Source organism: Pelophylax lessonae (assembly GCF_965119305.1).
Source record: "Pelophylax lessonae genome assembly, chromosome: 3".
Taxonomy (NCBI): Eukaryota; Metazoa; Chordata; class Amphibia; order Anura; family Ranidae; genus Pelophylax; species Pelophylax lessonae.
In genome coordinates, this window is record NC_138770.1 from 514,803,549 (window position 1) to 514,830,072 (window position 26,524).

Sequence of the window (26,524 nt, forward strand, 5' to 3'; positions counted from 1 at the left end):
GAGGTTTTCCTAGCCTTGATCAGAGTAGGAATGACCTCAGGGGAGAGACCCCTGTCTCTCAGGACCTGGGTCTCAACAGCCAGGCCGTTAAAGCCAGCGACTGTAAAGCAGGATGAAAGATAGGTCCCTGAGACAGTAGATCTTCCCGCATTGGCAGCCGCCAAGGAGGCTCGATCGCCAGGTGAACAACGTCGGCATACCAGGACCGGCGTGGCCAGTCCGGCGCTACCAGAATCACCAAGTGCGGTTCCGAGGCTAACCTGCAAAGGAACCTGGACAACAACTGAATCGGAGGAAAGGCATACATCAGACGATACTGATGCCAAGGGGCCACCAACGCATCCGAGGCGTCTGCCAGAGGATCGCGCGTTCTTGCCACGAACCTTTCCACCTTGTGGTTCAGCCGAGACGCGAACAGATCCACATCTGGGGATCCCCACTTCGCACACAGCATTTGGAAGACCTCCGGGTGTAGGGACCATTCTCCCTGGTCCAGGGTCTGGCGGCTCAGATAGTCGGCCTGCCAATTCTCCACACCCGGAATGTGAACTGCTGAAATCACCGGGACATGAGTCTCGGCCCAAGACAGAATGTCGGTCACCTCCCGGGCCGCCCGGGCACTCCTGGTGCCCCCTTGGTGGTTGCTGTAAGCCACCGCGGGAAGCATTGTCCGTCTGTACCCGAACAGGACGGCGCCGAAGTCCTTCCAGTGACAGAGTTTTATCGCTCTTAATTTCAACACATTGATCGGAAGGGAGGATTCCTCCCCCAACCAAATGCCCTGGGCAGACAGGTTGCCCAGGACTCCACCCCAGCCCGACAGGCTGGCATCCGTGGTAATCACTGTGCACAGTAACGGATGGAAGGATTTTCCTTCTGACACTGCCGGGGACCGGAGCCACTACAGAAGATCCATTCTGGTCCGGCGACTCAACTAAACATTCAGATCCAAGGACTGAGGTAGTCTGTCCCACCTGGCCAGGATCTCCGCTTGGAGAGACCTCGTGTGAAACTGAGCAAAGGGTATCGCCTCGAAGGCCGATACCATCAACCCAAGGCACCGCATGCAGGTCCTGAGTGACGAGGATGGCTTGTCCCTGAGGGACCTGATCTCGTCCTGTAAGGTCCCGAGCTTGTCCTCCGGCAAGAACACCTTCGCCTGAGCAGAGTCCAGGACCATCCCCAGATAAGGAAGACGAACCGAAGGAGACAAGGTCGACTTCTTCATGTTGATGGTCCATCCGAACTCCTGGAGCGTCTGTACCGTGGTGGACAGATCGCGCAGTAGGTTCTGGCTAACACTCGATCTTAGGAGGAGATCGTCCAGATACCCCAAGACCGCAATGCCCTTTGCCCTTAGCAGGCCCAGGACAGGCGCCAAAACTTTGGTAAAGACCCTTGGAGCCGAAGCGAGACCAAAAGATAACGCCACAAACTGATAGTGGTCCTCCGCGATTGCGAACCGAAGGTACCTCTGATGACCCTCGAAAATGGGGATGTGCAGGTACGCATCCTTCAGGTCTATAGAGGCCAGGAATTCCCCAGGGCTCAGGGAGGCTACCACCGAGCGGAGAGATTCCATACGGAACTTCCGAACGCGCACAAAGCGATTCAGCGCTTTCAGGTCCAGAATAGGACGTACCTTGCCCTTCTTTCTGGGCACAGTGAAAAGATTGAAATAAAACCCCCGAAACCTGTCCCGATGAGGCACTGGGACAATCACCCCCTGGGCAAGGAGGTCCTGCACCGCTTGATGCAGGTCCTGCAGGCGCCCTGGGGTCAAATGAAGATTTGAGGGAAAAAATCTGTCCGCCGGCCGGGAAAGGAATTCGATCTTGTATCCTGATCGAATGATTTCCTGAACCCACCTGTCCGGAATTCGGAGCAGCCAAGGTTGGAGGAAACCGCGCAAACGTCCCCCCACCCCTAAAAATGGGTGAGGGCACCCCTTCAGGCAGAGGCGGATTGACCCGCCGCACCGGACTTCTGCTTGCCTGCCCAGGGCTTCTTCTGGCTACCTTGCCCCTTGAAGGGCTTGCCCTTGGTGTGATTCCGAAAGGCACGAAAGGACCCTTGATTGGGTCGAGAGGTGGAACCCCGCTTGCCACGAAAGGACTTGTTCTTTGGGTTCTGGGGCAGCATGGTGCTCTTACCCCCGTGACACCTTTTACCAAGGTATCCAACGCCTCGCCAAAAAGGCGAGAACCTGCATAGGGAAAATCAGCAACTGTTTTCCTAGACGTCTGGTCAGCCGACCAGCTCTTCAGGCAGATCAATCGACGGTTAAGCACCGCAACACTAGATAGGCGTGCTACCAAAGGGGCCTCATTTAAGGCCGCATCGCACAAATACATGACTCCTTGGTGAATTTGGTCCACCATAGCCAGCGTGGCAGGCGGGGCAGAATCAGACGCGAGGTTGCGCCGAAGCACCTTAGTCCAATCAGCCACCGCCTGAGCCACCAGAACGGACACGAAAACAGGTTTGAGCAAGGAACCCGCCACCGTGTAGGAATGGCGGGCTAGAGACTCCAACCTTCTGTCCGTGGGATCCCGAAAAACCGGGGTATCCTCAGTAGGAATCAAGGTAGCCTTGTTTAACACGGCCACAGTGTGATTCACCTGTGGAGGCACACACACCACCACGATTCCGTAGCCGGCGCAAAGGGATAAAGCAACGTAAACTGACTAGGTACCATACCAGAGGACTGGGCTCATCCTCCAAGGGTAGCGTTTCTTTCACAGAAGAAATCAACTCATCCATGGTCGCGCGTTCCTCGGGCGACCCCGGGGGAGAAACATCAAACCTCCACCTCCGCTTCCCCCTCAGACCCCAGAGTGTCCAGGGATGAGCCCAGAAAAGGCCACGCCCGCCGCAGCAGCCACATCACCATCTGAATCAGAGGAGATAGATAATCTGGGCCTTTTCCTAGCAGCACGTTCAGCCATCAGCACCTCCATTTTGGACACTAAAGACGCCACTACGGTGGCCAAATCAGGTATAACCGGAGCCACAGCAGGACTGGGGTCCCCCACCAGGACTGGATGGAATTTGCTGTCCTGAGAATCCATTGCCCAAGTTAGAAAACAACAGTGCAATAAAAGGTACTGGCCCTTTAAAACTGCTGCGGAGTGCGCAGCCCACCACTATATGTACAGTGACCAAAGACCCCCAAAAGGAGAAGAAACTGAGCCAGGAGAGACAAAACAGTTATGAAAGAGACAGTCTGCAGAGCCCCCACAGAGTGTTACCACATCGATCGCTGCTTCAGAGGAAAAGGAAGTGAGGTCATCAGAGGCTGAACTATAAGCTGCAATAACCCAGGGAAAATGGCTGCCCATAGAACTGAATGGGAGGCTTCGGCAAAATGACCGCCGAACATGTGCTTGGAACGATAGTTCTGCCACACGCAAGATGGAGCCGGATGGTGCCAAAAAAGCATGTAGTGTAGCCCACAGTGAAGCCAGACATGCTTGCCCATGGCGGACCGCGCGGTTTTTTCCCCCGCTGCGGCTGCCACACACACAGTCTGCACCCTCAAAAGACACCGAAGTGACACAGGGGAAGGGGCCCCCAAAAACACACAGCACCGCATGTACAAGAGACCCCGCAGGGATCTCATCAGGGAGCCATGGGGCACAGACATGGGGGACACACAGCAACACAGGACTGCCACCCCAGACAGAGGTCCCACACAGAAGTACTTACCTGTACCAGATGGCGTGGGGTGCCTCTATGAATGGAAAGCCGCTGTCCTCATCTAACAAGGACAGGACACTGCAGCACCGCAGATGTGTCCAGTGAGGTAGCCACCTCACAGCTGCATCCCTGCTGCGAGCAGGGATGGGTCGTTCATAATGCCAGGACGAACACATGGCTGAACGCTCGATGGTGGGCTGGGGGTCGACTAAAAACTAAAGCTGACAAAATAAACAGCTAGTAAATCAAACAAAAAACTGACATTGTCAAAGAAAATCAAATAAAAAAAAGATTAGAAAGGCTGAGACTGTAGCCCCAGCACAGGGAAAGCCTAACTACTCCTGACGCTAGGCAGAAACAAACTGAGTTGGGAGTGATCACTGCAGGGGGGTATTGACCAGTGGGACAGCCCCCATTGGTGTGTCTATGCAAATGCTTTTGTTCTTTTGACTAAGTCTTATGCGGAAGTCAATACCCAAAAGTGATGACTTAGAGGAGGCGGTGACTGTCAGAGGACGTAAGAGAAATGTAAAAAATGTTTTAATTTGTTTTTTATGTGATAGACCAACACAAAGTGGCACACAATTGTGAAGTGAAAGGAAAAATGGTTTTCAAACTGTTTTACAAATAAATACCTAAAAAGTGTGGCGTGCATTGGTATTCAGCCCCTCTTGCTCTAATACCCCTAACCAAAATCTAGTTGAACCAATTCCCTTTAGCAGTCACCTAATTAGTAAATAGAGTCCACCTGTGTGTAATTTAATCTCAGTATAAATACAGCTCTTCTGTAAAGCCTTTAGAGGCGTGTTAGAGAATCTCAGTGAACAAACAGCATCATGAAAGCAAAGGAACACAACAGACCGGTCAGGGATACAATTTTGGAGTTTAAAGCAGGGCTAGGTTATAAAAAAATATCCCAAGCTTTGAACCTCTGAGCAATTTTCACTCCATCATCCTAAAATGGAAAGAGTATGGCACAACTGCAAACCTTCCAAGACGTGGCCGTCCACTTAAACTGATAGGCCATGTTGGGGACACTGCAAACATATGGAAGAAGGTGCTCTGGTCAGATGAGACCAAAATTTAGCTTTTTAGCCTAAAAGCAAAACGCTATGTGTGGCAGAAAACTAAAACTAACAATGCACCACATCACCCTGAACACACCATCCCCATCGTAAAAAACATGGTGGTGGCAGCATCATGTTGTGGGGATGCTTTTCTTTAGCAAAGACAGGGAAGCTGATCAGAGTTGATGGGAAGATGGATGGAGCCAAATACTCGGCAATCTTAGACGAAAACCTGTTAAGCGTCTACAAAAGACTTGAGAATGGGGCGGAGGTTCACCTTCCAGGAGGACAATGACCCTAAACATACAGCCAGAGCTACAATGGAATGGGTTTGATCAAAACATCTACATTTGTTAGAATGGCCCAAAGTCCAGACCTAAATACAATTGAGAATCTGTGGAAAGACTTGAAAATTGCTGTTCACAGACGCTCGTCATTCAATCTGACAGAGCTTGAGCTATTTTGCAAAGAAGAATGGGCAAAAATTTCACTTTCTAGATGTGCAAAGCTGGTAGACACATACCCAAAAAGACTTGCAGCTGTAATTGCAGCGAAAGGTGAATCTACAAAGTTTTGACTTAGGGGGACTGAATACATATGCACACCACACTTTTTCAGAGATTTGTAAAAAATTTTGAAAACCATTAACCATTTTCCTTCCACTTCACAATTATGTGCCACTTTGTGTTGGACTATTACATAAAAGCCCCAAAAAAAAACATTTACGTTTTTGGATGTAACATGATAAAATGTATAATATTTATAGGACTCCATTTTTTTCTCTTGTCAGTCAGTCGCGGAATGGCAGTTATTGTCTCTGCTCCGACTGATTACCATTAATAGATGGATCTCTCTGTATGGGGTTTATTATTATTGGTACACTTGTCCCTCTGAAGGTACATTGCATGTCAGGTTCTTTGTCAAGAAATATACAGTATTTGCATGACACATGTAACCAGTGCTGTATTTTGGCCTAGGCCAACAAGGCCCAGGCCTAGGGCAGCACTTTGCAGGGGGGCAGCAAAAAAGCCACCCCCTCCACCTGGGACTATTGGACACTGATTGCTAGAGCCGCCTCTCTCACCCTCTCTCTCATCCCCCTTCTCCCTCTCTCTCTCATCCCCCCTCTCTCTCTCCTTCAATTTTGCAGGGAGTCACATCCATTAAAAAAGGAGAGGGCGCCCAACTTTAGTCTTGCCTAGGGCAGCACAAAACCAAAATACACCACTGCATGTAACTCCATTTTGTCTTTTTTTTGGGGGATTATTCTAGATGTATTTTTTTTTATTTGTAGATCGTCCCAGACGTATTTTGTTTTTTATTAGCCTAAAATGTAGTTTGTTTTTAAGTTTTCTTTCACTTTTGGATACTTCTTAGTAGAGAAAGTAGTAAAGGTTTTGGCTTGTTGAATTGCCAATATAGTGGATTTTGCATACTGAACATAGTTGACATATTAAAGTATGGATTATATATTTTTTTTTATTTTATAGTTAACCAGATGCAAATTGTTACAAATGCAGCAAATTCCAAAGGGGCTCAGTTCTGAAGGACTTAGCTTGTCACAAATTTGAATGCCGAACATGTAGAACATTTCTCCAGATTTCAAACCATGAAACAAAAAGCAATTAATTTAAAGGTAACAAACATGCCAACAGACCACCTGCAATGTAATAGGTTATCCATCGGTTCATGCAAAAGGTGTAAGACTGCATGGTACTGCTTTATTTGTGATGTATGCCAGAGGGGGGCTAGTAATGAGTGCTGTTGGTGGCTAAGAGGTAGTCCTGTGAGGTGGAAGTAAAACAGGACACTTACCTGTGCTATAAGCCTTGCTAGCTACAACTTCACAGCCACATATACATATACATATATATACACACACACACATATATATATATATATATATATATATATATATATATATACACACATATACATACATACACCTATTCATGACCAGGCCATGTTTCAGTTTTCATGCAACACTGTACCTAAATAGTAATTTTTTAAACAGATAGAATACCATTTGTGGTATTTACCGCTGGGGTATACTTCCAAAAAGAAAAAAAGACCAACAATTTGGGATTGCTTACATTATCTTTTTTTGTTACCTTAAAAAACCTATCCCACAATTTTTAGTAGTCAGTGCCACTTTAACCCGTTAACTGTCATACAGACCTGACAAGCTGGAGGTTTTACACACATTGGCTGGTGACTTCAGCAAGGAGTGTGTATCTGATAACCTGACTGCCGGTTGTCAGACTCCCCCTGTCAGGAGAGCCGCTGATCGGCTCTCCTCTACTCGCGCCTTTCCAGCGAGAATAGAAAAAGATGATAAACGGCACTTCCTGGTTACGATGTGACCAGCTGTGATTGGACACAGCTGATCACATGGTAAAGAGCTTATCTCATAGGCTCTTTACCAAGATTGGAGGTGCAGTGTGTGAGGTGCTAATGACTGCCGCCCTTGTGGGTGCACAGGAGCGGCTTATCCTGCTGGACGTCATGATGCCCAGTCAGGATACCCGATCCCCCATCAAGCCGTCATTCTGCTATAGGCCAGGCAGGATGTGGTTAAATACACTTTCTTGCAGTTAAGTGGTGCTGTGTTAGGGTTTAGGATAGATCCAATACACTGTGCATTGTCAAAAATGTTAAAGCCAAATACCCAATCATGATTTATCAGTGTAAAATGTCAATGTTTTGGTTAATAACTGGTAAGTTTTAAAAGACTTACTGAATATATCTAATGCTTACCTCCAAATTATATAGGTATCTAAAGTCAACATGTTGTCTTGCAGCTCCTTTTACAGCTTCAGCCAGTTCTAAAGCCCCTTTTCCACCAAATGACCAATGATTGCATGGAACAGCATCAAAAGCACCAGATTCTTTAGCAATTTCACATACCAGGTCAATCTCCGCCGGACTGTCGGTTCTATGAAGCAAAATATGAACAATCCATTATCCAAATTAAAGTTTGTTATCCTAAATTTTTTTTTGTGTGTGTATGTTTACATATGTATATTTTAAAAATCATAGTTTCTCATTTTCATATACTTGTTCAATCTTTAGTACCTGGTTGATCCTGCCAGTCACCTTTCTTTCTTGTTCTAAACTGATCACACAGAGCACAAAAGCGGATCTGTTCTTGCATGGCCAGTTTTCATCATTTGGCTGGCCATTTAGAGGTACAGGACACTGTGCAGACACACAGCATGCCAGTATTTGGTAGTCTGTTTAGTCACCATGCCTCCAACCAATTACAGCCTGTCTCTGGCAGACACCCAATTCTCAATCACAGCCTGCATCTTGAAAACACACCTTTGCTTAACCACCTAAGGACCAAGCTTATTTCTGACACGTTAACAATTTAAAAATCTGTTTATTTTTGCTAGAAAATTACCTAGAACCCCAAAAAATTATCTCTTTTTTTTTAGCAAAGACTCTAGAGAAAAAAATGGCGGCCGTTGAAATGTTTTTTTGTCACTCGGTATTGGCGCAGTGGTCTTTCAAACGCAATTTTTTTTGGAAAAAATACACTTCACTGAATTAAAAAAAACATTAAACAGTAAAGTTAGCCCAATTTTTTTGTATATTATGGAAAATGTCACGCCAAGTAGATACCTAACATGTCACGGTTAAAAATTGCGCACACTCTTGAAATGGCGACAAACTACGGTACTTATTCTTCATAGAAGACGCTTTAAAAAATTTTAAGGGTTACCAGTCTAAAGTAACAGAAGTGTTTTTTTGCTAGAATTATTGCTCTCACTGACGATCGTAGCGATACCTCACATGTGTGATTTGAAAACCATTTACATTTGCGGGTGCGACTTGCGTATGGGTTTTCTTTGGTGCACAAACTCACGGCGAGGCCTTAAAAAAAAATGTTTTTTTTTTCCAATTTATTGTATTTTCTTTCTTATTTTTAACACTGTTCCTTATAAAAAGAAAAAAAATATATAAATCTGATCACTTTTATTGCGGTCACAAGGAATGTACCCCAAACCCCTCCACTGCACTTCAAAGTATTCAAAACGCCAAGTCAGTTTTTTTTTTTAATCAGCACCGTTCGCAGCAGTATAAACCGGAAGGGACGTTGTGACATTGCTTCTTGTTTTCTTGATTGGAGACCCGATCCAAGCCATATCTGGCTTCGTTCAGGACTCTAACCAGGCGGTGGACCTGCCGGCTGGTTGCTTGGGTCTCCCGGTGGGACGGGATACCTGGGCAGATCGGTGGAAGTGGGATAACGGCCGAGCGGCTGCTGAGCTGCATTGGTTGTGATCATTAGAAAGCTGACCCCCCGGCTCTAAAAAAACGTACCGGGTTGATGCCTGCAGCTGCAAGCATCACCCCAGTACAACCACTTCAAGCCGACGTACAGGTACGTCGGGTTGCAGGGATTGGTTAAACACAGCCTGCCTCTTGCGTCAGGCTGAAAAGACTATGGAATACAGGCACAATGTGTGTCTGCACAGTCTCCTGTAATCCCACTCCCCAATATCAGGAAAAAGATGCATTATCAAAGAACTTTTTAACCTTGAAAAAAGTTAAGAGCATTTCTGAAAAAAGAAAACAGTTATGGTACCTGCAATGATATAACTATTAGAAAGTGTCTATAAAATTGTATGTACACAATTAATGAAAAAGGGACTAAATATTTTTTTATGTACTTTAATTCATCACAAGATGCCTGCTATTACCAATATTAGCCAGAAAAGCCTTTTCTGTGTGTAGCACTCCCCCCCCGTAGGGACTGCTGAATATCCACTCTGCCACAAGGTCTCCAGTGTCTCCCCTCTCAGTCAGCTTCTCTGGACCTCTGGGTTCAGCTCCTCTCAACCGCTCCTCAGGACGACCTCCTGCGACTGCATGGCACCTCTACAGAGGAGGCGGCAGCCGCCCCCTCCCTCCGGGACTCCGCTCTCCAACGAAAGACCCCGAGCACATGTGCTCCTGGCTTTTATACAGTATCCCAGCATGCACCAAGGCGACCTGCCCATCTGCCAATCATCAGGACTGTATCAAAAGCCTATGCACCATTTGTCAGGTTTCCTCCCACTGTCCAACTTGCCTCCTTATTGGACAAGCGTGAAACACTCTAGACTGAATGATTTGCATACTGAGCACAATGAGCAGACCTCACTAACAGATTCTGCTCCCTGGTAGGCAGAGAACAATATAGATTTACCTGCAGCCCCTCTGGTAAGCAGACAGAGCTCAAAACTATACTCTCTCGCTAACGCTAACACTAAGGTGGTCTTACTGGACATTGTATTGGCAGTTGGACAGGCTTAGCCCTGAGCTTTGAGAAAATCATTAATGTGAAACCAAATCAGAAAGGGGCAAAGAAGTTGCTTGTCTGGGTAATAAAGGTAACAGCAGGAGTCTTGTGGTGTCTGCTCCTAGGCAGCACTTGAATTTATTTTTTTTAAAGACAGCACAGGTTCACTTTAACCAATTACTACATTTAAATACAAGTCATACAGATAAACATGGAAAACATTACCAGTGTCAGTCTTCACAGGCACAGATGGTTCTGTCAAAATATTGTAAGAGAGCCAAGTACCGATTCACTAATTTTCTAAAAGCAGCTTCCAATTTACTCATACAAGTCAACCGTAGAGCTACTACAATACATAACACTGCAACAACAGAATACTGAGCAACCCCTTCAGAAAAAAAACTATTATGTGAAATAATCAGTTAATTCATTTAACCAATACTGTGATGCATTTTTTTTTTCCCCCATCAGCCAAAAAATAGGTTACCAAGTGCAATATATGATAGAGTGCATCTGGAAAGTATTCACAGCGCTTCACTTTTTCCACATTTTGCTATGTTAAAGCCTTATTCCATAATTTATTAAATTGTTTTCCTCAAAATTCTACCAACAATACCCCATAATGACAACGTGAAAGAAGTTTGTTTACAATATTTGCAAACCTAAAAAAAAAAAAAAAAAAAACAAAACCAAAAAACAATGTGCATGAGTATTCACAGCATTTGCTCAACACTTTGTTGAAGCACCTTTTACACCATCTACAGCTTCAAGTCTTTTTGAGTATGATGCTACAAGCTGGGCACACATAACTTTGGGCAGTTTCTCCCATTCTTCTTTGCAGGACCTCTCAAGCTCCATCAGGTTGGATGGGGAGTGTCAGTGCACAGCCATTTTCCGATCTGTCCAGAGATGTTCAATCGGGTTCAAGTTTGGGCTCTGGCTGGGCCATTCAAGGACAAAATCAGAAAGTTGTCCCATAGCCACTTCTTTGTTATCCTGGCTGTGAGTTTAGGGTCATTGTCCTGTTGGAATATGAACCATCGCCCCAGTCTGAGGTCCAAAGCGCTCTGGAGCAGGTTTTCATCAAAGATGTCTGTACATTGCTGCATTCAGCTTTCCCTCAATCCTGACTAGTCTCCTAGTTCCTGCTGCTGAAAAACACCCCACAGCCTGATTCACTGTAGGGATGGTATTGGCCAGACGATGAGCAGTGCCTGTGTTCCTCCAGACAGGACACTTGCGATTCAGGCCAAAGAGTTAAATCTTTGTTTCATCAGATCAGAGAATTGGGTTTCTCATGGTCTGAGAGTCCTTGAGATGCCTTCTGGCAAACTCCAAGTGGGCTGTCCATTGCCTTTTACTGAGGAGTGGCTTCTGTCTGGCCACTCTACCATACAGGCCTGATTGGTGGAGTGCTTCAGAGATTGTTGTTCTTCTGGAAGGTTCTCCTCTCTCCTCAGAGAATGTCTTCCATTTATGAATGATGGAGGTCACTGTATTCATTGGGACCTTAAATGCTGCAGACCTTTTTCTGCACCCTTACCCAGATCTGTGCCTCAATACAATCCTGTCTCGGAAGTCTACAGACAATTCCTTGGACTTCATGGCTAGGTTTGTGCTATGACATGCACTGTTAACTGGGATCTTATATAGGCACGTGTGCCTTTCCAAATCATGTCCAATCAAATAATTTACCACAGGTGGACTCCAATCAAGATGTAGAAACATCTCAAGGGTGATCAGTGGAAACCGGATGCACCTGAGCTTAATTTTGTGTGTCATGGCAAAGGCTGTGAATACTTATGTACATGTGATTTTGCTTTGATTTTTTTATTTTGTAAACAATTTGCAGAGATTTTAAACAAACTTATTTCACGTCATTATAGGGTATTGTTTGTAGAATTCTGAGGAAAATAATTGAATCCATTTTGGAATAAGACCAACATAACAAAATGTGGAAAAAGTGAAGAGCTGTGAATACTTTCTGTATGCACTGTATGATATATGGGGCAAAATGCTTCTGATCCTAAATACTATTGCAGCATGCAGAGAACTTTTTCTCCATATAAATAAAGGAGGAAGAAAAGGCAACTAAACAGTTGATGCAGGTTGGAAGAATGTCGGATGCAGGTCACCTACAAGTCAAAAACTCTGATGTAATTAGACCTAAAACCGAGTCAGATGCAAGTAGAATGCGCATACAAACAAGTTGCATTTGCTCATCTACACTAGTCTTAGACATGTCACAAACCTAAAGGATTCAAACTAAGCTTGCAAATAGCAAAAGGGTGCAAAAACCTGTCACCTTCAAGGAAAAATGTCAAAAACAACATAGTGTAAAGCAATAGAACAGCCTATGGTTCCATTACATACAGTGCCATAGGTGAGCATTGTCAAACTAGAACATGACGTTTGTTATTGGCAGTATTCACCAGATGAGTATCAAGGTAAAATGCCTGAAAAATTGAACAAATGCAACCATCATATTAAGGACTAGGAATGAGGCTTGGGTTTGCAGTAACCATTTGGGACGTAAATCTTTTAAAGGTTCGCCACCAGATAAGGAACAACCTATAGTGCAGTGTATAGCCTTTGCCCCTGGCCAGCTCAGTCACAATGGACAATAATTTGAACGGATTACCCAGTTCCCTAAGGTGGGACTATAGCAGCCAAAGTGCCAGTGAATGTTGAAGCTCTTAGGAAGAGTTGCCATTTACATGCAGGGAGTGTTATTATACAGGTTTAGTACAGTAGCTCACAAAAGTGAGTACACCCCTCACATTTTTGTAAATATTTTATTATATCTTTTCATGTGACAACACTGAAAAAATGGCACTTTGCTACAATGTAAAGTAGTGAGTGTACAGCTTGTATCACAGTGTAAATGTGCTGTGCCCTCAAAATAGCTCAACACACAGCCATTAATGTCCAAACTGCTGGCAACAAAAGGGAGTACACCCCTATGTGAAAATGTCCAAATTGGGCCCAATTAGCCATTTTCCCTCCCCGGGGTCATGTAACTTGTTAGTGTTACAAGATCTCAGGTGTGAATGGGGAGCAGGTGTGTTAAATTTGGTGTTATCATTCTCATTCACTGGAAGTTCAACATGGTCCCTCATGGCAAAGAATTCTCTGAGGATCTGAAAAAAAGAATTGTTGCTCTAAATAAAGATGGCCTAGGCTATAAGAAGATTGCCAAGACCCTGAAACTGAGCTGCAGCACGATGGCCAAGAAGACCATACAGCGGTTTAACAGGACAGGTTCCACTCAGAACAGGCTTTGCCATGGTCCACCAAAGAAGTGGAGTGCACCTGCTCAGCGTCATATCCAGAGGTTGTCTTTGGGAAATAGACCTATGTGTGCTGCCATCATTGCTGCAGAGGTTGAAGGGGTGGGGGGTCAGCTTGTCAGTGCTCAGACCATACGCCGCACACTACATCAAATTGGTCTGCATGGCTGTCGTCCCAGAAGTAAGCCCCTTCTAAAGATGATGCAAAAGAAAGCCCGCAGTCAGTTTTCTGATATACTGTAGCACCAACAGATTGTCCAGCGTTTTACAATGTGTACAGTTACACAATTCAATACAGGAAGAAACAGGAGAAAATCTTTTTTTAATATTGTCCCCCATGTACAACATGCAGTATCTGAGCTCCCATGCCTGTTTGACTATAGCTTATTCGCTCTAGAAATGGCCAGAATTAGAACTACTACCCATAGACTTTAATGTAATACTGTACATTTGTTTTTTTTTTTCTTTTTAGATAAATAATGCCTCTTGATCCTATAAATTTTAACTTCCCAAACAAAATTTGGACTTAAGTGTGAGAAAAAAAAAAAACAATGGCATGGCCATAGACTGGAAGCCAAAGTTGAATTTACTCACATATCTACCAGTTATTGTTAAAGGGAGGCTAAAAACTGATTTTTTTTTTTAAATGGAGTAGGGAATTATGCTTCTTTCCCTTTGTTCATGCAATTGATGCTTAGTGGTGCTGAATAGTTGCAAAATGTCCTCGATTTCCAGGAACAGAGCCACATTTTACAAATTTTTTCTGTTAAGGTCCTTGGATTTTAGAAATGGAGCCAGGTATACATATTTCTATTACATGCCTGTGCTTTATAAAGAATAGCTTGTAAAGCAGAAAAGTTAATATTTTAGATTTATAACACACATCTGATATTTAGATCTACTGTGATCTCTTAGACACATACAACTAAAGAAATTATTAGATGGTGAGGCAACCCCAGGGTTTTCTGGGGGGGGGGGGGCATCATTTCTGAAAATGCTAGTTGCTAGGCTATTAGGCGAAGCAAATGATTTCAATACTATACTGACCTGGAACCAGTATAATGACAAACAAAGACTACAGTCTATCTCCATGCTGGTTCTGGATCAGTACATGGAAGAGAACACCGCTCAGGCTAGTCAAAGTCCATGATTCAAGGTGGGTGCTGAACCTCGGCTCGCCACCAGGAGAAGCATAAGAGAAGAAAGCGGTTGCACACCAAGGAATCCAATGAAGAAAAGTTCCTTTACTCATAAGTGGTACAAGGTACAGTAGGACAGTAGACGCGTTTCACACGACTGCTATGTGCTTGTTCAAGTGTGAAATGCGTCTACTGTTCTACCCTGCTGTACTTTGTACCACTTATGTTCATTGGATTCCGTGGTGGTGTGCGAACATTTTCTTCTTTTATGGTTCTGGATCAGTGATTCAAATTAGCAAACCCACTGAAAAAACATTTGACAGCCAGGCAACTGGCATTTGCAGAATGAGACATCAGTAATGGCAGCTTCAACGTTTCCCACACCAAATATTTGCTTTCATTTTAACCACACATTGCTGAAGAACTTACTTGAAAATATTTAACGCAACCACAACTGGAACACCAAACTGCTGAGCAATCTGGATCTGCTTCTGTAAATTACAACAGCCATCCTTAACCAGCTGGAGATTCTGTAAAGACAGATGAGAAAATGTTCTTAGGTCTGCTGAGTTACTTCAACACATTGATTCCATGTCTTTTTTACAGTTGAGACAATGCAGTTTTTTTTCCCACACAGTATGTGAATAATTAATAACTAGCGTTCTGTGTTGTTAGTGCTGGAACATATGGCTAGGCTAATGCTTTCAAGCATGCATTAAGCGCCCTGCAATCTGTTGCCAACCACCATCACACAGAACATCATGCCTGTGTGAGCTGTTTATGAACTTTACAGTCAGCTATAGGATGTCAAGCAGGCTAAACTGACTGGTCTAAATGATAGCGCCACCTACAGGGAATTTCCAGTAAAAGAAGATAAACAAAATTTGTTCACTTTCCCAGATGTTTTATTGACCTATATAAGGTAAAGAACTGTAGTTTGCATCAGCTAAGAGCCCAGGTGTATGTCACTTGAGTACCCCTTGGCAGTCTTTCCATAAACTGTATCCACCACCCACCCACAACATTGGGTGCTGTTCCAACACTGCCAGAAACATGGCCACATCCGTTGAAACCTTACTGTAGTATGTTTACTTAAAGTCAGGGCCAGAATACGGCGCAATGCTGACAAGCTGTATACTTTTTTAGCTTTTAAATACTGTAGTAACCATACTTAAAAATCAGGGCCACAGGAGTATCAGGAACCCCCCTCCCCAAATCTCACCCAATGCTTACAGGCTGTATACTCTTCCTGCGACAGTAGTATACCCCTTCTCAGCATCAGGAAAGGTTTGGGATGAGTTCTTGTGCCCCTGTGGACCTGATTTAAACCACTTCAACACTGGGCCTATTCTGACACCTCTCCTACATGTAAAAATGTACATGTTCTTGCTAGAAAATTACTTTGAATCTCCAAACATTATTTATAGTATGGGTTGTTTGGGGTAGTAGGTGTGACGCAGTTCTGTTGCTATAAATGAATGTGTAGTGCCCTTTCAATAGATTAAATATTTTTGCTCAATTGGGCCTTATTTATATTTAAATGATTATTCAAAAGATATATAATCAAAAAATGGGCCCCACAGCTTCAAACAGGAAGTGACGCAATGGCCCCTTGGGTGAAGTACCCAGCGTCGTTGCGTCACTTCCTGTTTGAAACTGTGGAGCGCATATCGTCCTGGACTTTCTGAACACTGAAAAATTGTGAGTATGTTTTTAACTGCATATATGAAAGAAAGGGATATAAAAAAACAGTATTATGCTATGGGATGCAATCTTTTCTCATGTGGACGAGACTGAGGGGCTGGGTCTCTAAAAAAGGAAGGAGAGGAGAGAGTGCATAGAGGTGTGGATCATGGATCTGCTACACAGTGGCATATACTGTGAATGTGAGACACCCCCTTGAGGGGAGAGCTTTCTGGTGAGTGCAGTACCATAGGGGGAGCACAAAGAAGCACCGGCACAAGCATGTATTTTGTGACAAACACAATTGGTGAGCTGCGATCACTTGATTCACTAACCACTTAAATAAGGACTATCTGTGCATATAGCAAGGATTAATATTTGTATATATATCAAAGACTGATCAATTGTTTAACACAGAGCACCAGTCACTTTATTTGTAAATATTGTCCACTTACTTTGCACATATTTCAAGGTCCATTTATTTTGGATTGTATTTTTTATATTTTTTAGGATTTATTCCCCTTTCACACTTATGTGACCTGAAAGTCCTGTGACTTTGACTGGACTTGAAGTAATGCCTGTGTAATCTTGAGGTCTATGGACCTCAAGTGGCATCAAAGTTGGACCATAGTAGTGCAGCAATTGCTTTGAATTTTCTATGACTTGAAGTCGCACAGATATGAACAGTACTCATTGGAAATCATGTGGGTACGACCTGTCATGCAACTTTGCAATCCCAAGTCGCAGCACAAGTGTGAAAGGGGCCTAAGAGCACTTGATCTACATCTCTGGAATAATCATTATAATATAAATAAGGCCCAAATATTTAATATATTAATTTCAATTAATATTTATTTAAAAAAGGCTCTACACATTTACTTGTAGCAACAGAACAGCGCCACACCTACTACCCCAAACAATCCTCACTGTACACTCTACCTAGGTAGCTGTATAAGTAGGGGCAGCAGTTCTCCTTATAATAGACAACACAGCCATTTGCGTGGGACCACCCTAATATAAAATTATATATATATATATATATATATATATATATATATATATATATATATATATATATATATATATATTTATTAATTTAACCAGAGGCCCTAGAGAATAAAATGGTGGGTGTTGCGATTTTTTTGTCACACAGTATTTGCGCAGCAGCTTTTCAAACAAATATTTTGAAAAAATACATTTTTAATATTTTAATGCACAAAAACAATATAATATCCAATTGTTTGGTAAATATAAAAGATAATGTTTTAATGAGTAAAAAGATACCAAACATGTCACACTTTAAAATTGGGTCTGCCAGTGTAACGGCAGAAAACTATGGTACCTAAAAATCTGCATAGGTGGCGCTTAAAAGCCTTTACAGGTTACCAGTAGAGTTACACGGGAGGTCTGGTGCTAAAATGATTTCCCTCACTCAGACGTTGGCGGCGATACCTCACGTGTGTGGTATCCTACATCTGTAGGACCCACGTGTGCGTTTGCACATGACGACGAGGGAATGGGAACACTTTAAAATTATTTTATTAAAAAAAAAAAAAAATACATTATCTTTATTTTTTAAAACACTTTTATTGATAACAGAAGGGATGAACATCTATTAGACCCCCAGATCTCTTCTCTGGCCTCCATGCAATCTGATCAAACCAATATCAGTTTGATCAGATGCTTGTTCAAGCTGCTAATGGCTTGTTTACATGAGACTGAAACCGGAAGTGACAAAACCTTAGTCGCTTCTGGTTTGACAACCCACAGTGGAAGAAGGAACAACATCAGTTCCTCTCATTGTGTCCCAGGAACTGGATGCTACTGGTCGGCTAAGGTGCTAAGGTGGCTGCAGTGGCGGGAGGGGGTGGAATCGGCAAGTCGCTGGTCAGCAAGTGTTTAAATACAAGTTTTTAATTACACCTACATCACAATGGGTCATAATAGTGTAGCCAAGCTGGGACTACTATATACTTAGGTTACAGATGTATATATTCAAGTTACCGTTATTTAGTGATGTAGCTAGAGTGCCCCTTTAATGTTTTTACAAGCGAGGATCGGCTTTCTCCGTAAATGGGCGAACTGGATTGTGGGAGATGTAGTCTATATCTGAAGGCAGACCGTTGTGTGGATTTGAGGAGGGACTATATATACTTCCAGGGAGCTACGGGAGAGTGAAGGATTATGGGAGAGCCGATATACAATTTCTGCTGGGCCGAGCGCATGCTCTCTTGCATTCTGGGACTCGTGGAGGACGGATCGGTCAGAGAGGTGCCAGAGGACACTGTTGGTGTCGGAGACCTGAGAGTGCGGCCTAAGGAGAGCAGAGCCCATCCTCAGCGGTGCAGATGCTGGTAGTCACAGGATGGTCATAGATCCAGTGGAGCCGAGTACAGAGCGGGTGAAGATGAACTGAAGGACCGGGACAGTGAGAGCCGAACATCCCCAATGACACAGGAGCGTGGGGGGAAATACATCACCTGGGCGACCGGATAATCACAAGTGGACACTGTCATGTGAGAAAGTGCCTGGTGACATCCTAAATCAGGGGTCTTCAAACTATAGCCCTCCAGTTGTTCAGGAACGGCAATTCCCATCATGCCTAGTCATGTCTGTCAATGTCAGAGGTTTACAATGCCTCATGGGATCTGTAGATCCGCAACAGCTGGAGGGCCGTAGTTTGAGGATCCCTATCCTAAATCATAACCTACACCCATTATACACTGACTGCAGATAGGTTTTCATGTACACCATTGCTTTGGGATTACAAATATCACATTGAAGAGAGTGATAAGAGCTCCAACTGCAAGCGAAGATTCTGCAAGGCCTTGCTAGGGCAGGAACTCTAGTACTTACTGTCTTAAGGTTGAATACAACACTGTTGAACATTTATCGCCACAGTGTCGGTCTCTTGAGCCCAATTGTGATTAGTGGGGTTTAACTGATTGACACTGCCATATTGTTATTACTGTATTCTATTCGTTATCAATAAGTTTGATTTATTATTTACTGAATAACAGGGTAAATCAGATTCATATCTCCATTGTGTCAATGTATTTTTGGAGATTACCACTGAAATGTTGGAACCTAAAGTGCCTAGTGGATTGGATAATTCTCAGGGTCAGGTGAGTGCAGAGGAACTTCCACTAACCAGCAGCCCTCAAGGGGGCAGTGCTACAATAGCATAAGCCCCATTCCCCCACATCTGACTCGGTTCACTGCCATCTTGCGCTCTGTAGCTGTGCCCTTACCCCTACCCTCCTCCTTCCCTCCTCCTCCAGGAAAGACTGAACATGTGCAGTGTGATGTCACAAACATTAAGTCAGTCTGTGATACTAGTACAGAAACCAAAAGGCCAGTGACTGATCGAAAAGTCGGCAACACCAAGTGAATCTAAGCTGTGCTTTGTTTATATTCACAAGTAGGCCACAGGTCACACCAAAAACCACTTTTTTCGGTCACTATTTTTTTTACAATCTAAACGTCACCATGTGTAGCCCAGGTTGGGAAGCACAGTGCTAAGAGATTACTGCACTTACTTGCTGCCAAAATTGCTAGCTGCAATTGGAGATTTCATCAGAAAAAACACAAATACTGCACCAACCTCCATTGACAGTCCCGGATGGATGAAGTGGTTTCTGGTGTTTGGGTTGTGGTTTTCTCACAACCATTTCAGTATTAAGAATACCTCAGCTTCCACTTTAATGTTCTTAAATAATCTACATATTTCCCATATTACATTTGCAGGAATGTATTAATTATATAATTTAACAGTCTGAAATATTAGGCAAAAGGAACTGCCTCGAAGAAAGCCCCCATTAAGCCCAGAAACCTTATGAGAAAGCATGAAAGAGTTGAAGGAAAACCTTGGACAGGATCATATCCAGGGCGAGGCCTAAGTACTCCAAGTGATGAGATTCCACAGTTGACCTCTAAAGATTAAAGTGACTCTTTAGTCATTTTTTTCATCTTTCTATCTATTAAATCCTCTGCCCTTGCTGTTTTAACTTAATACTAAAATATTTTTTTCTGCCAATAAATACCTTATACAGCCCACTTCCTCTTTGTCTGGTAAAAAGCCTAGGCTAATGACATGTACAGCTCTCCCAGCAAGGGAGGGAGGGATTAGTCATAGGAAAGCCAAGGAGAGCTGTATGAGGGCAGAGAGAACACGAGACTGCAGAGATCCATGAGTATTCATGGAGAGGAGAAATGTGCAGACAAGCAGTGGTGTGAGTGTCATTATATATATATATATATATATATATATATATATATATATATATATATATATATATATATATATATATATATATACACACACACATACATATATATATATTTATATATATATATATATATATATATATATATATATATATATATATAAATGTACATATAAAGGAACATATAAACACACACACACACACACACATACAGTGGGGATCGAAAGTTTGGGCACCCCAGGTAAAAATTTGTATTAATGTGCATAAAGAAGCCAAGGAAAGATGGAAAAATCTCCAAAAGGCATCAAATTACAGATTAGACATTCTTATAATATGTCAACAAAAGTTAGATTTTATTTCCATCATTGACACTTTCAAAATTACAGAAAACAAAAAAATGGTGTCTGCAAAAGTTTGGGCACCCTGCCGAATTTATAGCATGCACTGCCCCCTTTGCAAGGCTGAGACCTGCCAGTGTCATGGATTGTTCTCAATCATTGTCTGGGAAGACCAGGTGATGTCAATCTCAAAGGTTTTAAATGTCCAGACTCATCTGACCTTGCCCCAACAATCAGCACCATGGGATCTTCTAAGCAGTGGTCTAGAAAACTGAAAATAGTTGAAGCTCACAAAGCTGGAGAAGGCTATAAGAAGAGAGCAAAGCGTTTTTAGATGTCAATATCCTCTCTTCGGAATGTAATTAAGAAATGGCAGTCATCAGGAACAGTGGAAGTTAAAGCAAGATCTGGAAGACCAAGAAAAATAGACAGAACAGCTCGCAGGATTGTGAGAAAAAACATTCAAAACCCACGTTTGAGTGCATGATCCCTCCAGAAAGATCTGGCAGACACTGGAGTTGTGGTACACTATTCCACTATAAAGAGATACAAATATGGTCTTCATGGAAGAGTCATCAGAAGAAAACCTTCTACATCCTCACCACAAAAGTAAGCGTTTGAACTTTGCAAATGAACATATAGACATGCCTGATGCATTTTGGAAACAAGTTCTGTGGACCGATGAGGTTAAAATGAAACTTTTTGGCTGGAAAGAGCAAAGGTACGTTTGGAGAAGAAGGGGCACAGAATTTATTGAAAAGAACCTCTGTCCAACTGTTAAGCATGGGGGTGGATCAATCATGCTTTGGGGTTGTATTGCAGCCAGTGGCACAGGGAACATCTCACGAGTAGAAGGAAAAATGGATTCAATAACATTTCAGCAAATGTTGGATGGTAACTTGATGCCATCTGTGAAAAAGCTGAAGTTAAAGAGAGGATGGCTTCTACAAATGGATAATGATCCTAAACACACCTCGAAATCCACGGGGGATTACATCAAGAGGCGTAAACTGAAGGTTTTGCCATGGCCTTCACAATCTCCTGACCTCAACATAATTGAAAATCTATGGATAGACCTTAAAAGAGCAGTGCGTGACAGACAGCCCAGATATCTCAAAGAACTGGAAGACTTTTGTGAGGAAGAATGGGCAAAGATACCTCAAACAAGAATTTAAAAGACTCTTGGCTGGCTACAAAAAGCGTTTACAAGCTGTGATACTTGCCAAAAGGGGCAGTACAACATATTAACTCTGCAGGGTGCCCAAAGTTTTGCAGACGCCATTTTTTGTTTTCTGTCATTTTGAATCATGATGGAAATACATTTTGTCAATGATGGAAATAAAATCAAACTTTTGTTTACATATTATAAGAATGTCTATTCTGTAATTTGATGCCTTTTGGAGATTTTTTCCATCTTTCCTTGGCTTCTTTATGCACATTAATACAAATTCTTACTTGGGGTGCCCAAACTTTCGATCCCCACTGTACATACACTGTGTGTATGTGTGTGCCTCTGTAAATCCAGGAAGTGAACAGTAAGCAGCTTCAGCTGCCCACAGTTAAAATGGCTGCAGACAGATTTAGTGTAGGGAAATTTCTGCAGCATATTTGGCAAGTACAGAATAATAAGATATATAAAATAAGTGGTTAGAGGGAAGCTTCAGAATGGCAAAGCTGTTTTATTACAAATTATGTGAGCAGACTGCAGTTCCTCTAACCTATGTAGTGTCTAAAACTGAAGGATGTTTGCTGATGGAACCTACAGACTGTTCTCACAAATCCCACTACAGGGATGCCCTGAAAGTGAAGCAGAGCAAGGACAAGGACCAACACAGGCAGGCTGTTCTTTCAGAAGACTATTTGAATATTTTTTATTATATATTATAGGGATGCATTTAGTACACAGCAAGAACAGAGGATAGCACCTTGGTGAAAACCCAAAAGTGCAGGCAAAAGGGGAAGGCAACAGATAATGCAGTATGCTCACTGGAAAATGCAGGTGGGTGTGAGCCAGGAAGATAGGGACATGCAAGTAGGCATCCTTGATGTCCACAGTGGCCAGGTGGTCTCCCAGATAAAAGGAAGCAGTGACCTACTGGGCAGATTCTATGAGGTATTCTATCTAGAACAAGAGATTGAGCACCTTGAGATTCAGTATAGGACAGATTCCCCCTTTGGCTTTGGGAATGGTCAACAAAACCTCTGGAACCTTTCCCTTTCCAAAACCATGGCTTTGACTATGACCCCTTATATGCTGTAAAATTGAATTTAAAGCATAAAAAGGTGAAAGAATTACAATACCATATGTGCTAGGCAATAAATACATGTACATTCATGAGTTCATTACAGTCCATCAAGGTACATCAAGGGTTAACTCCGTTCATCTAGTACACTTTCTACAGCTCCTCAAGAGGCAGAAGAAAATCTCTAGATCAATATAAAAAGAACACCTGAGGGCATAAATCTAAGTGTAGCTTAAAATCACATCAATTCTTTAAGACAGACAAATGGCAACTCACAAAATCAAAAAGGTGCAAAGGACATGCCATAAATACAACAAATCCCCTGAGCTAGCACCGCCTCATCTCCAGTGTATCTGTCAATCCAGCCCAGAAAGCATACATCACCGCAAAAACACTGTGGAGAGCAGGAAGTGACAGGGGAGGACGTCACACAGCTGGAGGCACAACTGGGTAGTGGCTACGCATTTCAAAAGCCACTGGACTTTTCTCAAGCTTGCCCTTCATCAACAATGATTGCTTTTTATATTCATATAAAACAATAGGGCTCAGCATGACTATATAATAATGGGGGCTATAGAAATAATGGGATGTTTTACTTACCGTAAAATCCATTTCTCTGTCCACCGACGGACGTAGCTGATGCTTTAAATCATAGACGGATGGGTAATAAGCCCCTCCCACTAGGAGTGATCTGGTAGAGCCAAAGGCTTTGACACACCCAGGGGGGGCAGGGCCCCTGGGTTATTACCCTGGCCTCACCGTTGCATCTTCAGTTTAGTTGCAAGCAGTAAATAATAACCAAAACCCAACTCTTCAGAGAAAAGAGGGGTGAGAGCTATGTCTGTCGGTGGGTTTTACAGTAAGTATCCCATTTTCTCTTTCGTCCAACGAACATAGCTGCTGCTTTAAATCAAGGATGGACGGGACGTCCAAAAGCAGTAACCACTGAGGGATGGGGAAGGACAAACTTAAAAGAATGCAATTCCCACAGCCAACATAACCAATGATATAACATGGAGCCCAACAAGCAACAACTGGGGCTCAATTGTAGCAAAATCAAAAAGGAGAAGGAAAAGTAGACTGCTCCTTAAAAGGCGGCCTGCAAAACCTTGCAGCTAAAGGACACATCCGAGGATGCTAACACAACTGCTCTGTAAAACTTGGTGAACGTATGTACAAACGACCAAGTGGCTGCCTTGCAAACCTGCATCACTGACGCCTGATGGCAGAAAGCCCAAGAGGCACTCAAACGCCCACGTAGAGTGAGCCGTGACAGGAAAAGGAGGAACCTTGCCCTGAAGAGAATACGCCTTCACCACTGTCTGTCTGATCCATTGAGAGATAGTCACCGCAGACGCAGCCTGACCCTTACAAGGATCATCCGTATTCAGAGTCTGACTTACGAAAGGACTCCGTATTCTCCAGATACACCCGTATCGCCCGAACCACATCCAAGCAATGCAAGGCAATTTCCTTAGGATGTGAAGGTTTCAGACAGTGATGGAAGCACTATGTCTTCGTTCAGATGGAAGTCTGAAACCCCCTTAGGAAGAAACGACAGATTAGGCCGCAACACTACCTTATCCCTGTGTATTACCAGATAAGGAGAGAGGACAGATAAAACCGCTAGTTCAGAAACCCTGTGAGCAGAGGTGTTAGCCAACAAAAAGGCAACTTTCTGTGACCAGGCAAGCAAGGAAATGTGTCCTATGTTCTCGAAAGTAGATTTCTGAAGAACTGATTGAACCAAATTAAAGGTCCCAAAGAGGTAACGGTGACCTCCGGGGGGGGAGCCAAATGGCAAACCCCCTGAAGAAATGTACGAAACAGAGTGTGTAGCCAAAGGGCGTTGGAAGTACCCAGCCAAGGCCGAGATCTGACACTTAAGGTTTGGCACAACGCCAAACCTTGGTCAACCTATGTTTGGAAAAAGGTCAGGATCCTGCTGATAGCAAAGGATCTAGGATGCAGCTTCAGCTATTCGCACCAATCAATGGACGCTTTCCAGGTGCAATGGTAAATCTTCAGAGAAGTGGACTTCCTAGCCTTGAGTAAGGTAGGGATCACAGAATCGGACAGACACCTGTCCTTTAACACCTTGCTCTCAACAGCCAAGCCCTTAAAGCCAACACCTGTAAAGCAGGATGAAAGATCAGACCCTGAGATAGAATATCTTCCCGCAGAGGAAGAGTCCATGGACCTGCAACCTTCAGCCGAATCACATCGGTGTACCAGGATCTCAGGGGCCAATCGGAAGCCACCAGAATTACCGGAATCCCCTTCAACGCGATCCTGCGCAGCCACAAACTTTGAAACTTTCCTGTTTTGTCTGGGGGCGAACAGGTCCACATCCGGAGTCTCCCACCGGAGACACAGCTGGTGGAACACCTGTGGATGCAGGAACCACTCTCCCTGATCCAGGGTTTGACGACAGGTAGTCCGCCTGCCAATTGTCTACGCCGGGAACGTACACGGCGGATAGGGCTGGGACGTAGTCCTCTGCGCAGGATCTCGGCTACCTCGAGAGCTGCCAGGGCACTCCTGGTGCCCCATTGATGATTAACATATGCCACGGCTGTGACATTGTCAGACTGGAGTCGGACAGAACACCCCTTGAGATTGTCCGTCCAGTGGAACAGGCTCAACTTGATTGCTCTCAGTTCCAGAACATCGATCTGGAGCTTGGACTCTTCCAGGTCCCTTGAACATTCACAGGTCTGTCGTCACCACCGTCCAGAATACTGGAAGGAAGGATTTCCCACGAAGATTCGGAGAGCTGAGCCACCAATTGAGGGAGTTCTTTGATCTCCAACTCAAACAAATCAGACTGTCCAAGGATAGAGGATCCTTGACCCATTTGACAAGGATCTCCTGTTGCAAAAGTCTCCTGTGGGCCTGAGCATATGGTACGGCCTCGAAGGAGGATGCCATTAGGCCCAGCACCTGCATTGATGACCTGAGAGACGTCAGGTCGCAAGCCAGCAGCGACAGAATAGCTTCCCTTAACTTCTGTAATTTCACAGGAGGTAGAAATCCCTTTGCTGAAGCTAAGATCACCCCTAGATACTGCAGTTGGGTTGTTGGAACCAGGGCAGATTTCTGAAGTTTGAAATTCCAACTTAACTGCTTCAGAGTGTGAATGGTCACCTCCAAATCCCGTTCCAAAGTCACAGACGAGTCCGCTCGGAGAAGATCGTCCAGGTACCCCAGAATTGCTATTCCTCTGTCGTAGCAGAGCCAGGATAGGGGCTAACACCTTGGTGAAGACCCTGGGAGCAGAGGCGAGAAAAAACGGTAACGCCATAAATTAAAAATGGTCCTTGCCCACCGCAAAGCGGAGGAATCGTTGATGAACCTGGCAAATAGGGACATGGAGATAGGCATCTTTGATATCGATTGAGGCCAGCAGGTCCCTCTGATGCAAGAACGCCACCACTGACAGCAGGGACTCCATGCAAAATTTCTGGACGCGCACAAGCCAGAGTTTTGAGGTCCAAGATCGGACGCAATTTGCCCTCCTTCTGTGGAACGGTAAACGGTTTGAATAGAACC

The 26,524-nt window shown here is 43.8% G+C and overlaps 1 protein-coding gene across 2 annotated transcripts in view; it reads right to left on the bottom strand.

The window, feature by feature from the left end:
* Window positions 1-26,524, bottom strand: part of MTHFD1L (methylenetetrahydrofolate dehydrogenase (NADP+ dependent) 1 like) — a 562,387-nt gene that overhangs the window by 200,727 nt on the left and 335,136 nt on the right. For both annotated transcript variants that reach the window (XM_082251220.1, XM_082251219.1), the window contains exons 23-24: window positions 14,912-15,012; window positions 7,524-7,701 (exon numbers count right to left, since the gene is read on the bottom strand). In XM_082251220.1, coding sequence (XP_082107346.1) covers window positions 7,524-7,701; window positions 14,912-15,012 — 279 coding nt within the window. The remainder of the gene's footprint in view (window positions 1-7,523; window positions 7,702-14,911; window positions 15,013-26,524) is intronic.